Source organism: Pseudophryne corroboree, chromosome 2 (genome assembly GCF_028390025.1).
Source record: "Pseudophryne corroboree isolate aPseCor3 chromosome 2, aPseCor3.hap2, whole genome shotgun sequence".
NCBI lineage: Eukaryota > Metazoa > Chordata > Amphibia > Anura > Myobatrachidae > Pseudophryne > Pseudophryne corroboree.
In genome coordinates, this window is record NC_086445.1 from 1,028,532,958 (window position 1) to 1,028,547,843 (window position 14,886).

Consider the following 14,886-nt stretch of genomic DNA (forward strand, 5'->3'; position numbering starts at 1 on the left):
GCAAGGTGACTTTCACCTTGCGATCTGCACTAACTTTCCTTGCGATTTTGACTATATAGTCAAAAATCGCAAGCAAAAATCTCACCGTGTGTACACACTACACACTTTAACGCCTCCTAATAAGATCTTGTTTGTCCTCTGTTCTGTGAGAGGGGGATCAGTACTTTGCTAGGAACATCCTCACTCTGCCCAGTTCCACCCCTCAGCCTGTAGTAACTGCTCCCTTGTAAACATGGCCAGCTTACACCTGTGCAAATAGAGGGACATGGTGGGTTCAAAGCTGTAGTTGTAGAGCTATATAAGTACTATGTAGGTGCAGAGTGGGTGCTATGCAAGTGCGGAGTGCAGAGTGGGTGCTATGCAAGTGCAGAGTGGGTGCTATGCAAGTGCGGAGTGCAGAGTGGGTGCTATGCAAGTGCAGAGTGGGTGCTATGCAAGTGCAGAGTGCAGAGTGGGTGCTATGCAAGTGCAGAGTGCAGAGTGGGTGCTATGCAAGTGCAGAGTGCAGAGTGGGTGCTATGCAAGTGCAGAGTGCAGAGTGGGTGCTATGCAAGTGCAGAGTGGGTGCTATGCAAGTGCAGAGTGGGTGCTATGCAAGTGCAGAGTGGGTGCTATGCAAGTGCAGAGTGGGTGCTATGCAAGTGCAGAGTGCAGAGTGGGTGCTATGCAAGTGCAGAGTGCAGAGTGGGTGCTATGCAAGTGCAGAGTGCAGAGTGGGTGCTATGCAAGTGCAGAGTGCAGAGTGGGTGCTATGCAAGTGCAGAGTGCAGAGTGGGTGCTATGCAAGTGCAGAGTGCAGAGTGGGTGCTATGCAAGTGCAGAGTGAGTGCTATGCAAGTGCAGAGTGAGTGCTATGCAAGTGCAGAGTGAGTGCTATGCAAGTGCAGAGTGAGTGCTATGCAAGTGCAGAGCGGGTGCTATGCAAGTGCAGAGCGGGTGCTATGCAAGTGCAGAGCGGGTGCTATGCAAGTGCAGAGCGGGTGCTATGCAAGTGCAGAGCGGGTGCTATGCAAGTGCAGAGTGCAGAGTGAGTGCTATGTAAGTGCAGAGTGAGTGCTATGCAAGTGCAGAGTGAGTGCTATGCAAGTGCAGAGCGGGTGCTATGCAAGTGCAGAGCGGGTGCTATGCAAGTGCAGAGCGGGTGCTATGCAAGTGCAGAGCGGGTGCTATGCAAGTGCAGAGCGGGTGCTATGCAAGTGCAGAGCGGGTGCTATGCAAGTGCAGAGCGGGTGCTATGCAAGTGCAGAGCGGGTGCTATGCAAGTGCAGAGCGGGTGCTATGCAAGTGCAGAGCGGGTGCTATGCAAGTGCAGAGCGGGTGCTATGCAAGTGCAGAGCGGGTGCTATGCAAGTGCAGAGCGGGTGCTATGCAAGTGCAGAGCGGGTGCTATGCAAGTGCAGAGCGGGTGCTATGCAAGTGCAGAGCGGGTGCTATGCAAGTGCAGAGCGGGTGCTATGCAAGTGCAGAGCGGGTGCTATGCAAGTGCAGAGCGGGTGCTATGCAAGTGCAGAGCGGGTGCTATGCAAGTGCAGAGCGGGTGCTACGCAAGTGCGGAGTGCAGAGCGGGTGCTACGCAAGTGCGGAGTGCGGAGGGGGTGCTACGCAAGTGCGGAGTGCGGAGGGGGTGCTACGCAAGTGCGGAGTGCGGAGGGGGTGCTACGCAAGTGCAGAGGGGGGTGCTACGCAAGTGCAGAGGGGGTGCTACGCAAGTGCAGAGGGGGTGCTACGCAAGTGCAGAGGGGGTGCTACGCAAGTGCAGAGGGGGTGCTACGCAAGTGCAGAGGGGGTGCTACGCAAGTGCAGAGGGGGTGCTACGCACGTGCAGAGGGGGTGCTACGCACGTGCAGAGGGGGTGCTACGCAAGTGCAGAGGGGGTGCTACGCAAGTGCAGAGGGGGTGCTACGCACGTGCAGTGCGGGGGCTACGCACGTGCAGTGCGGGGGCTACGCACGTGCAGTGCGGGGGCTACGCACGTGCAGAATGAGTGTTATGTAATTGCAGTGCGGGTGCTATGTAAGTGCAGTGCGGGTGCTATGTAAGTGCAGTGCGGGTGCTATGTACGTGCAGTGCGGGTGCTATGTACGTGCAGTGCGGGTGCTATGTACGTGCAGTGCGGGTGCTATGTACTTGCAGTGCGGGTGCTATGTACGTGCAGTGCGGGTGCTATGTACGTGCAGTGCGGGTGCTATGTACGTGCAGTGCGGGTGCTATGCAAGTACAGAATGAGTGCTGTATAAGTACAGAATGAGTGCTGTATAAGTACAGAATGAGTGCTGTATAAGTACAGAATGAGTGCTGTATAAGTACAGAATGAGTGCTGTATAAGTACAGAATGAGTGCTATGTAAGTGCAGAGCGGGTGCTATGTAAGTGTAGTGTGGATGCTATGTAAGTGCTATGTAAGTGCAGAGTGAGTGCTATGTAAGTGCAGAGGGGGTGCTATGCAGGTGCAGAGGGGGTGCTATGCACGTGCAGTGCGGGTGCTATGCACGTGCAGTGCGGGTGCTATGCACGTGCAGTGCGGGTGCTATGCACGTGCAGTGCGGGTGCTATGCACGTGCAGTGCGGGTGCTATGCACGTGCAGTGCGGGTGCTATGCACGTGCAGTGCGGGTGCTATGCACGTGCAGTGCGGGTGCTATGCACGTGCAGTGCGGGTGCTATGCACGTGCAGAGCGGGTGCTATGTAAGTGCAGAGCGGGTGCTATGTAAGTGCAGAGCGGGTGCTATGTAAGTGCAGAGCGGGTGCTATGCAAGTACAGAATGAGTGCTATGCAAGTACAGAATGAGTGCTGTATAAGTGCAGAGCGGGTGCTATGTAAGGGCAGAGTGAGTGCTATGTAAGTGCAGAGCGGGTGCTATGTAAGGGCAGAGTGAGTGCTATGTAAGTGCAGAGCGGGTGCTATGTAAGGGCAGAGTGAGTGCTATGTAAGGGCAGAGTGGTGCTATGTAAGGGCAGAGCGGGTGCTATGTAAGGGCAGAGTGAGTGCTATGTAAGGGCAGAGTGGTGCTATGTAAGGGCAGAGCGGGTGCTATGTAAGGGCAGAGTGAGTGCTATGTAAGTGCAGAGCGGGTGCCATGTAAGGGCAGAGCGGGTGCTATGTAAGGGCAGAGCGAGTGCTATGTAAGTGCAGAGCGAGTGCTATGTAAGGGCAGAGTGAGTGCTATGTAAGTGCAGAGTGGTGCTATGTAAGGGCAGAGTGAGTGCTATGTAAGGGCAGAGTGAGTGCTATGTAAGTGCAGAGCGGGTGCTATGTAAGGGCAGAGTGAGTGCTATGTAAGGGCAGAGTGGTGCTATGTAAGGGCAGAGCGGGTGCTATGTAAGGGCAGAGTGAGTGCTATGTAAGTGCAGAGCGGGTGCCATGTAAGGGCAGAGCGGGTGCTATGTAAGGGCAGAGCGGGTGCTATGTAAGGGCAGAGCGAGTGCTATGTAAGGGCAGAGCGGGTGCTATGTAAGGGCAGAGCGGGTGCTATGTAAGGGCAGAGCGGGTGCTATGTAAGGGCAGAGCGGGTGCTATGTAAGGGCAGAGCGGGTGCTATGTAAGGGCAGAGTGAGTGCTATGTAAGGGCAGAGTGGTGCTATGTAAGGGCAGAGCGGTGCTATGTAAGGGCAGAGTGAGTGCTATGTAAGGGCAGAGCGGGTGCCATGTAAGGGCAGAGCGGGTGCTATGTAAGGGCAGAGTGAGTGCTATGTAAGTGCAGAGCGGGTGCCATGTAAGGGCAGAGCGGGTGCTATGTAAGGGCAGAGCGAGTGCTATGTAAGTGCAGAGCGAGTGCTATGTAAGGGCAGAGTGAGTGCTATGTAAGTGCAGAGTGGTGCTATGTAAGGGCAGAGTGAGTGCTATGTAAGGGCAGAGTGAGTGCTATGTAAGTGCAGAGCGGGTGCTATGTAAGGGCAGAGTGAGTGCTATGTAAGGGCAGAGTGGTGCTATGTAAGGGCAGAGCGGGTGCTATGTAAGGGCAGAGTGAGTGCTATGTAAGTGCAGAGCGGGTGCCATGTAAGGGCAGAGCGGGTGCTATGTAAGGGCAGAGCGAGTGCTATGTAAGGGCAGAGCGGGTGCCATGTAAGTGCAGAGCGGGTGCCATGTAAGGGCAGAGCGGGTGCTATGTAAGGGCAGAGCGGGTGCTATGTAAGGGCAGAGCGAGTGCTATGTAAGGGCAGAGCGGGTGCTATGTAAGGGCAGAGCGGGTGCTATGTAAGGGCAGAGCGGGTGCTATGTAAGGGCAGAGCGGGTGCTATGTAAGGGCAGAGCGGGTGCTATGTAAGGGCAGAGTGAGTGCTATGTAAGGGCAGAGTGGTGCTATGTAAGGGCAGAGCGGTGCTATGTAAGGGCAGAGTGAGTGCTATGTAAGGGCAGAGTGGTGCTATGTAAGGGCAGAGTGAGTGCTATGTAAGTGCAGAGCGGGTGCCATGTAAGGGCAGAGCGGGTGCCATGTAAGGGCAGAGCGGGTGCCATGTAAGGGCAGAGCGAGTGCTATGTAAGTGCAGAGCGAGTGCTATGTAAGGGCAGAGTGAGTGCTATGTAAGTGCAGAGTGGTGCTATGTAAGGGCAGAGTGAGTGCTATGTAAGGGCAGAGTGAGTGCTATGTAAGTGCAGAGCGGGTGCTATGTAAGGGCAGAGTGAGTGCTATGTAAGGGCAGAGTGGTGCTATGTAAGGGCAGAGCGGGTGCTATGTAAGTGCAGAGCGGGTGCCATGTAAGGGCAGAGCGGGTGCTATGTAAGGGCAGAGCGAGTGCTATGTAAGTGCAGAGCGGGTGCTATGTAAGGGCAGAGCGGGTGCTATGTAAGGGCAGAGCGGGTGCTATGTAAGGGCAGAGCGGGTGCTATGTAAGGGCAGAGCGGGTGCTATGTAAGGGCAGAGCGGGTGCTATGTAAGGGCAGAGCGGGTGCTATGTAAGGGCAGAGCGGGTGCTATGTAAGGGCAGAGCGAGTGCTATGTAAGGGCAGAGCGAGTGCTATGTAAGTGCAGAGCGGGTGCTATGTAAGTGCAGAGCGGGTGCTATGTAAGTGCAGAGCGGGTGCTATGTAAGTGCAGAGCGGGTGCTATGTAAGTGCAGTGTGGGTGCTATGTAAGTGCAGTGTGGGTGCTATGTAAGTGCAGTGTGGGTGCAATGTGAGTGTAAAATGAATGCTATGTAAGTGCTATGTAAGTATAGTGCGGGTACTATGCAAGTACAGAATGAGTGCTATATAAGTGCAGAGTGAGTGCTATGTAAGTGTAGTGTGGGTTGGGTGCTATGTAAGTGGAGTGTGAGTGCTATGTAAGTGCAGTGTGAGTGCTATGTAGGTGCAGTGTGAGTGCTATGTAAGTGCAGTGCGAGTGCTATGTAGTAAGTGCAGTGTGAGAGCTATGTAGTAAGTGCAGCGCAGGTGATATGTAGTAAGTGCAGTGCGGGTGCTATGCACGTGCAGTGCGGGTGCTATGCACGTGCAGTGCGGGTGCTATGCACGTGCAGTGCGGGTGCAGTGCGGGTGCTATGCACGTGCAGTGCGGGTGCTATGCACGTGCAGTGCGGGTGCTATGCACGTGCAGTGCGGGTGCTATGCACGTGCAGTGCGGGTGCTATGCACGTGCAGTGCGGGTGCTATGCACGTGCAGTGCAGGTGCTATGCACGTGCAGTGCAGGTGCTATGCAAGTACAGAATGAGTGCTGTATAAGTGCAGAGCGGGTGCTATGTAAGGGCAGAGCGAGTGCTATGTAAGTGCAGAGCGGGTGCTATGTAAGGGCAGAATGAGTGCTGTATAAGTGCAGAGCGGGTGCTATGTAAGGGCAGAGTGAGTGCTATGTAAGTGCAGAGCGGGTGCTATGTAAGGGCAGAGTGAGTGCTATGTAAGTGCAGAGCGGGTGCTATGTAAGGGCAGAGTGAGTGCTATGTAAGGGCAGAGTGGTGCTATGTAAGGGCAGAGCGGGTGCTATGTAAGGGCAGAGTGAGTGCTATGTAAGGGCAGAGTGGTGCTATGTAAGGGCAGAGCGGGTGCTATGTAAGGGCAGAGTGAGTGCTATGTAAGTGCAGAGCGGGTGCCATGTAAGGGCAGAGCGGGTGCCATGTAAGGGCAGAGCGAGTGCTATGTAAGTGCAGAGCGAGTGCTATGTAAGGGCAGAGTGAGTGCTATGTAAGTGCAGAGTGGTGCTATGTAAGGGCAGAGTGAGTGCTATGTAAGGGCAGAGTGAGTGCTATGTAAGTGCAGAGCGGGTGCTATGTAAGGGCAGAGTGAGTGCTATGTAAGGGCAGAGTGGTGCTATGTAAGGGCAGAGCGGGTGCTATGTAAGGGCAGAGTGAGTGCTATGTAAGTGCAGAGCGGGTGCCATGTAAGGGCAGAGCGGGTGCTATGTAAGGGCAGAGCGAGTGCTATGTAAGGGCAGAGCGGGTGCTATGTAAGGGCAGAGCGGGTGCTATGTAAGGGCAGAGCGGGTGCTATGTAAGGGCAGAGCGGGTGCTATGTAAGGGCAGAGCGGGTGCTATGTAAGGGCAGAGCGGGTGCTATGTAAGGGCAGAGCGGGTGCTATGTAAGGGCAGAGCGAGTGCTATGTAAGGGCAGAGCGAGTGCTATGTAAGGGCAGAGCGAGTGCTATGTAAGGGCAGAGCGAGTGCTATGTAAGTGCAGAGCGGGTGCTATGTAAGTGCAGAGCGGGTGCTATGTAAGTGCAGAGCGGGTGCTATGTAAGTGCAGAGCGGGTGCTATGTAAGTGCAGTGTGGGTGCTATGTAAGTGCAGTGTGGGTGCAATGTGAGTGTAAAATGAATGCTATGTAAGTGCTATGTAAGTATAGTGCGGGTACTATGCAAGTACAGAATGAGTGCTATATAAGTGCAGAGTGAGTGCTATGTAAGTGTAGTGTGGGTTGGGTGCTATGTAAGTGGAGTGTGAGTGCTATGTAAGTGCAGTGTGAGTGCTATGTAGGTGCAGTGTGAGTGCTATGTAAGTGCAGTGCGAGTGCTATGTAGTAAGTGCAGTGTGAGAGCTATGTAGTAAGTGCAGCGCAGGTGATATGTAGTAAGTGCAGTGCAGGTGCTATGTAAGTGCAGTGCGAGTGCTGTATAGTGTAGCTGTAGCACTCACCTTCTCCAGCATAAATTCAAGGGGTTCCGCTGGCTTCTCGTACACCAGCTTTGCTGTAATCTCCTGAAAAGTAAATAATACTGAATTCAAAATATAAGAAAGGAGAAGCGGATGAAGTAATTTACCTGGCTGGAAGTACAGAACATAACATACAGGAACACCACATTGCTGTAATACACAATAAGAACACTAAGGGGCAGCATTGCTCCACAGACCACTGCTGTGTGTAGTGATGGAAGGAAACACTCCAAGGTAAAGTGTACATCTTACATACAGCACGTTCTGCGTTATGGCCGGTCAGTGTCACAGTCCTGGTGTTAGGAACACGCCTTTGCTATGTAAGTCGCATGTCTCCCACCTGGAATATCTCCAGGATGTTGTGCTTTTCCATGTACTTCAGCGAGCGCTCGTACGGGTCCTCATACACGGGCGTGGCAGGTGGTGTGGCGCCAGCCTGGTGAATCAGCTCGGTGATTAGCACTTTATCGCTGCCCATCTGCACACAACAGGAAAGAGAATGAGGCATCACAACAAACTGGATATGAATTCATGAATGTGTTACATGTTAGACAGACGCAATCGTGGACCTTAGGAAAAAAACTGGTGCCGGCTTCAGAAGAGGAAGATAACCATCGGTATGGTTGTTACGCGTTACAGCTCCTTTTTCCTGTGCACCTGTTTCCAAAAATGTTTTGGAAAGTATTTGTAGTACAGTAAATTATTTACTAGAGCACAGGTTCTCAAACTCGGTCCTCAGGACCCCACACAGCGCATGTCTTGCAGGTAACCCAGCAGGTGCACAGGTGTATTCATTACTCACTGACAAATTTTGAAAAGGCCCACAGGTGGAGCTAATTATTTCACTTGTGATTCTGTGAGGAGACCTGGAAAACATGCACTGTGTGGGGTCCTGAGGACCGAGTTTGAGAACCACTGTACTAGAGCAGTGGTTCTCAAACTCGGTCCTCAGGACCCCACACAGTGCATGTTTTGCAGGTAACCCAGCAACTGCACAGGTGTATTAATTACTCACTGACACATTTTAAAAGGTCCACAGGTGCAGCTAATTATTTCACTTGTGATTCTGTGAGGAGACCTGCAAAACATGCACTGTGTGGGGTCCTGAGGACCGAGTTTGAGAACCTGTGTACTAGAGCATAGGTTCTCAAACTCGGTCCTCAGGACCCCACACAGTGCATGTTTTGTAGGTCTCCTCACAGAATCATAAGTGAAATAATTAGTTCCACCTGTGGACCTTTTACAATGTGTCAGTGAGTAATTAATACACCTGTGCACCTGCTGGGTTACCTACAAAACATGCACTGTGTGGGGTCCTGAGGACCGAGTTTGAGAACCTGTGTACTAGAGCATAGGTCTGCAAACTCGGTCCTCATTACCCCACACAGTACATGTTTTGCAGGTTACCCAGCAGGTGCACAGGTGTATTAATTACTCACAGACACATTTTAAAAGGTCTGCAGGTGGAGTTAATTATTTCACTTGTGATTCTGTGAGGAGACCTGCAAAACATGCACTGTGTGGGGTAATGGGGACCGAGTTTGCAGACCTGTGTACTAGAGCAGGCATTCCCAACCGCAATCCTCAAGGAACACCAACAGTGCAGGTTTTAGTGATATCCAGGCTTCAGCACAGATGGTTAAACCAAAATAACTGAGGTACTAATTAAGTCACCTGTGTTCAAGCCTGGATATCACTAAAACCAGGACTGTTAGTGTGCCATGAGGACCGTGGTTGGGAAACACTGCACTAGAGAGTGGTGCAGGTGATCTCACCCCAAAATCTGCAAACTGCGCATGCATCATGGAAAGCGATAACAGACTGCGCATGCGTCGGACCATGCATTCGCACAGGACGGAGATTGCAAACGGATTGACCCGTCAATTGATGGAGCACTCATTCCGTAAAATGGGCGTTTCTGGGCGGTGACCTTGCAATCGCACAGAATGGATTCATCTTGTGTCATGGGAACGCTGTGGCTACGTAAGTCAACTTCCATGCTCATTTGGGGCACGCAGATGGCGGTGGAAAGCCAGATTCAGATGGATCTGTTACACCTTGCATGGTGTGGGTGAAGGTCCATATACTAGCGATGGTGGCTGCATGCAGGCGCACTGGATAATAGGCATAGAAGGGTGGATGCTGGCATTAGCATATTGTAGCAAGCGTGCTGCAGCGGAAAACTGCCCGCATACAAATCAAAATAAGCCCCAATACATACTTGCCTACCTGACCCTCTCCATGAGGGAGAAAATGCTCTGTTCCTGGACTTTCCTGGTAATGTATGATTGCCATCACCTGTGGTGAGCTAGGTAATTGATAAGAAAGGTGTTTCACCACAGGTGATGGCAATCATACATTACCTGGAAAGTCCAGGAACAGAGCATTTTCTCCCTCATGGAGAGGGTCCGGTAGGCAAGTATGCCCCAATATGACTCCCCTGGAATAATCTACAAGCACATATTATTGCACAGAAGCCAAAAAGTTGCTAGTGCCACATGCTGGTCAGCTGCAGTACTGCAGGCGGTTTTGAAACAGTTTTTTAACAAGTTATTTTCTGAAGTGTGTTCTATGCAGTTCCAAAGCATTTTCTGTACTAACAGTTTCCTCTACATTATTAATAAGGCTATTTAACAGGATTTTGATACCTACCGGTAAATCCTTTTCTCCTAGTCCGTAAAGGATGCTGGGGTCCACTTCATGACCATGGGGTATAGACGGTTCCGCAGGAGCCATGGGCACTCTTAAGACTTTTCAATGGGTGTGAACTGGCTCCTCCCTCTATACCCCCCCTCCAGACCTCAGTTATAGGAACTGTGCCCAGGGAGACGGACATTTCGAGGAAAGGATTTACTTTAATACTAGTGGTGGGATACATACCAGCTCACACCTCAACCATGCCGCACAACATGGCATTCAACATAACACACGCCAACAGGCATGAACCATTTGCAGCAACATGCTGAAACTAATATAACACAACTTGTGTAACAGTGTAACTGTAATAACAAAACTGCAGGTAAAGTACGCACTGGGACGGGCGCCCAGCATCCTCTACGGACTAGGAGAAGAGGGTTTACCGGTAGGTATCAAAATCCTGTTTTCTCATACGTCCTAGAGGATGCTGGGGTCCACTTCATGACCATGGTGTTTATACCAAAGCTCCAGTACGGGCGGGAGAGTGCGGATGACCCTGCAGCACCGATTGACTGAACTGGAGGTCTTCATTGGCCAAGGTGTCAAACTTGTAAAATTTTGCAAATGTGTTTGACCCCGACCAAGTAGCTGCTTGGCAAAGTTGTAATGCCGAGACCCCCCGGGCAGCCGCCCAGGATGAGCCCAACTTCCTAGTGGAATGGGCCTTCACCGACGTTGGTAACGGCAATCCAGCCGTAGTATGAGCGTACTGAATCGTACCTCTGATCCAACGCGCAATAGTCTGCTTGGAAACAGGACACCCAATCCTATTGGGAGCATACAGGACAAACAAAGACTCTGTTTTCCGTATCTGAGCTGTTCTAGCGACATAAATCTTCAAAGCTCTAACCACATCTAGAGACTTTGACTCAGTGAACGTGTCAGTAGCCACTGGCACCACAATAGGTTGGTTTATGTGGAAAGATGAAACCACCTTTGGAAGAAAATGTTGACGAGTTCTCAACTCTGCCCTATCTTCATGGAAGATCAGGTAAGGGCTCTTGTGAGACAAGGCCCCTAATTCAGACACCCGCCGTGCGGATGCCAACGCCAAAAGCATCACCACTTTCCAAGTGAGAAACTTCAACTCTCTCTCTCTTGTAGAGGCTCAAACCAATCCGATTGAAGGAACTGCAACACCACGTTAAGGTCCCATGGTGTCACTGGAGGCACAAATTGAGGCTGGATGTGCAGAACCCCTTTCACGAAGGTCTGAAACTCTGGAAGAGAGGCCAATTGTTTTTGGAAGAACACTGACAAGGCCGAAATCTGGACCTTGATTGACCCCAATCGGAGGCCCGCCTCCACACCAGCCTGCAGAAAATGGAGAAAACCTCCCAACTGAAACTCTTCCGTAGGAGCCTTCTTGGATTCACACCAAGACACATATTTTCTCCAAATACGGTGGTAATGTTTCAACGTTACTCCTTTCCTGGCCTGAATAAGGGTGGGGATGACTTCCCTGGGAATACCCTTTCGGGCTAGGATCCAGCGCTCAACAGCAATGCCGTCAAATGTAGCCGCGGTAAGTCTTGATACACGCACAGCCCCTGCTGCAGCAGGTCCTCGCGAAGAGGAAGAGGCCAAGGATCTTCTATGAGCAACTCCTGAAGATCTGGGTACCAAGCCCTCCTTGGCCAGTCTGGGGCAATGAAGATTGCTCGAACTCTTATTCTCCTTATGATCCTGAGCACCTTTGGGATCAGCAGAAGTGGAGGGAAGACATACACCGACCGGAACACACACTGGGCCATTAGCGCATCCACTGCTATTGCTTGAGGGTCTCTCGACCTTGAACAATATTTCTGAAGCTTCTTGTTGAGACGAGATGCCATCATGTCTACTTGAGGAACTCCCCAAAGACTTGTCACTTCGGCAAAGACTTCTTGGTGGAGGCCCCACTCTCCTGGATGGAGATCGTGTCTGCCGAGGAAGTCTACTCCCGGAATGAAAATTGCCGACAGCGCCTTTACATGTCTTTCTGCTCAGAGGAGGATCTTCGTCACCTCTGCCATTGCCGCTCTGCTTTTCATTCTGCCCTGTCTGTTTATGTACGCGACTGCTGTTACATTGTCCGACTGGATCTGCACGGGATGATCTTGAAGAAGATGCACCGCTTGTTGAAGGCCGTTGTAAATGGCTCTCAATTTCAGCACGTTTATATGAAGGCAGGCTTCCTGACTTGACCATTTTCCTTGGAAGCTTTCCCCCTGAGTGACAGCTCCCCAGTCTCGGAGACTTGCATCCGTGGTTACCAGGATCCAGTCCTGAATCCCGAACCTGCGTCCCTCTAGTACAGGGGTGGGGAACCTTTTTTCTACTGAGGGCCATATGGATATTTATAAAATCCTTCGGGGGCCATACAAAAATTCTCAACTTAAAAAATTACCCTGCCCCCCAGTAGGTCTGCCCCTTAGAGGTACTGTGTGTGCGCGCCAGAAAAATGGGTGTGGCCAGTTAAAATGGGACGTGATACACATATGCCCCCAATAGTGCAGTGCCAGATCCACAATTGCCCCCACAGCGCCAGGTATACAAATGCCCCCACAGTGCCAGGTATACAGATGCCCCCACAGTGCCAGGTATACAGATGCCCCCACAGTGCCAGGTATACAGATGCCCCTCACAGTGCCAGGTATACAGATGCCCCCACAGTGCCTGGTATACAAATGCCCCTCACAGTGCCAGGTATACAGATGCCCCCACAGTGCCAGGTATACAAATGCCCCTCACAGTGCCAGGTATACAAATGCCCCTCACAGTGCCAGGTATACAAATGCCCCTCACAGTGCCAGGTATACAAATGCCCCTCACAGTGCCAGGTATACAAATGCCCCTCACAGTGCCAGGTATACAGATGCCCCCACAGTGCCAGGTATACAGATGCCCCACAGTGCCAGGTATACAGATGACCCCCCCCCCCCCCCCCCGTGCTGCTTACTGCTCCTTTCGGCGGGACACGGAGAAGAGCGCGGCTATGTTGGGCGGCGGCGTGTAGGACTTGAAACCAGCCGCCGGTTCGAGAGCCAATCAGAGCTCGCGGACCAGCAGACACAGCTCCTGATTGGCTGCCAGTCCGCAAGCTTTGATTGGCTCACGAACCGGCGGCTGGTTTCAAGTCCTACACGCCGCCGCCACCCGACATAGCCGCGCTCTCCTCCCTGTCCTGACAGCTGAGACACGCTGCCGCCGGACTGAGCGGCGGCGTGTCTCACTGAGAGAAGCGGGTGGGCCGGAGCAAACAGCTTCGCGGGCCTTATACGGCCTGCGGGCCGGAGGTTCCCCACCCCTGCTCTAGTGGGTGAGAACTGTGTAGCCACCATAGGAGCGAAATCCTGGCTTTTGACGACAGGATTATCTTCCGGTGCATGTGTAGGTGGGATCCCGACCACTTGTCCAACAGGTCCCACTGGAAAACTCTGGCATGGAACCTGCCAAACTGTATGGCCTCGTAGGACGCCACCATCTTCCCCAACAATCGAATGCACTGATGGATCGACACACTTGATGGTTTCAATATCTGTTTTTCCATTTTCTGGATTTCCAGAGCCTTTTCCACCAGAAGAAATACTCTCTGACCTTCTGTGTCCAGAATCATCGCGAGAAAAGACAATCTTGTCGTCGGTTCCAACTGTGACTTTGGATAATTTATGATCCAACCGTGTTGTTGGAGTATTGACAGGGAGAGTGTGATGTTTTGTAACAACTGCTCCCTGGATCTCGCCTTTATCAGGAGATCGTCTAGATAAGGAATTATACTGACTCCTTTTTGACGCAGGAGAACCATCATCTCCGCCATCACCTTGGTGAATACCCTCGGCGCCGTGGAGAGACCGAAAGGAAACGTCTGGAATTGGTAATGGCAATCCTGAACCGCAAATCTCAAATAAACCTGGTGAGAAGAATAAATGGGAACATGCAGGTAAGCATCCTTTATGTCTACAGACACCATGTAGTCCCCCTCCTCCAGACTGGAAATCACTGCCCTCAGTGATTCCATTTTGAACTTGAATAGTTTCAAGTAGAGATTCAGATATTTTAGGTTTAGGATCGGTCCGACCGAGCCGTCCGGCTTCGGAACCACAAAAAGGCTTGAATAAAACCCCTCCCCTTGTTGTGACAAAGGTACCAGGACTATGACCTGATCCTGACATAATTTTTGGATTGCCGCTGTTACTGCTTCCCTTTCCGGAAGAGAAGCTGGCAAAGTCGATTTGAAAAATCGGCATGGGGGGTACGTCTTGAAACTCCAGCTTGTACCCCTGGGATACTGTGAGGATATTGGGTTCAAAATCACTCAGTCACGGTGGTAGATGAAAAACCAACAGTGGTTTATTAACAGAATAGGTTATAACACAGTTCAGCACACTTCTGTGATCCAATTCTACACGACAATTCCCTCCTGGAGCTCCTGACAGAACATTACTTCTTAGTCAGTCTCCTGCCTCTCTCTGTACCCTTGTAACAATAACATCATACAATATAATACAATATTGCCTAACATATAACTAATAACATATTGGCAATTGATGAAGTCCATGTGTAGGACCAGGGCTAGGAAAGTAACCACGTGTCTTTTACCACTGAGCGACACGACGCGCCAGCTGTGTCATCACATGTCGTCACATTACCTTCCCCTACTTTCTTGCCCTGTGTCCTAAGTAGCTGAAGCTTGCTGAGCGCAGTGATGCTCTCCTACATCAGACAGTCTGTGCCCCGTCATAATAATGACTGGCAGGTTTCTCTTGTGGGTCTGGTGGTTTTTGTGAATAGCATTGTACAGTTTGTACGGAGACCACCTGCGTCCCAGGTCCAAAGTCTGTGGTAATTGTCATGAGGCTTGTGTGGGAATTTCTTTCCCCGGTCTGGTGGGTGTGTGGCCCACAGTGCATAACTCAATACAGTCTTACCAGGGTCCGGTGGAAACGTGATCAGCAGTCCATAGTTCTTGTATTTCCCCCCGTTGTCCAATCCAAACACATTAATCAAAGTCCCCTTTGTAGACAGCCGCCGGGTTGGGGTAACAGCATGTGCAACAGTGTAATTCAATAAGTCCAATAACTGCACCTGGGGACCTAATAATTCCCCTACACCCAACTGGGTAACCTC

General features: G+C 51.6%; 1 protein-coding gene across 1 annotated transcript in view; it reads right to left on the reverse strand.

Annotated features, from left to right (window-relative positions):
- Positions 1–14,886, reverse strand: part of TEX55 (testis expressed 55) — a 94,764-nt gene that overhangs the window by 10,094 nt on the left and 69,784 nt on the right. The window contains exons 4-5 of the mRNA XM_063956772.1: positions 7,421–7,558; positions 7,063–7,125 (exon numbers count right to left, since the gene is read on the reverse strand). Of these exons, the coding sequence (XP_063812842.1) occupies positions 7,063–7,125; positions 7,421–7,558 (201 nt within the window). The remainder of the gene's footprint in view (positions 1–7,062; positions 7,126–7,420; positions 7,559–14,886) is intronic.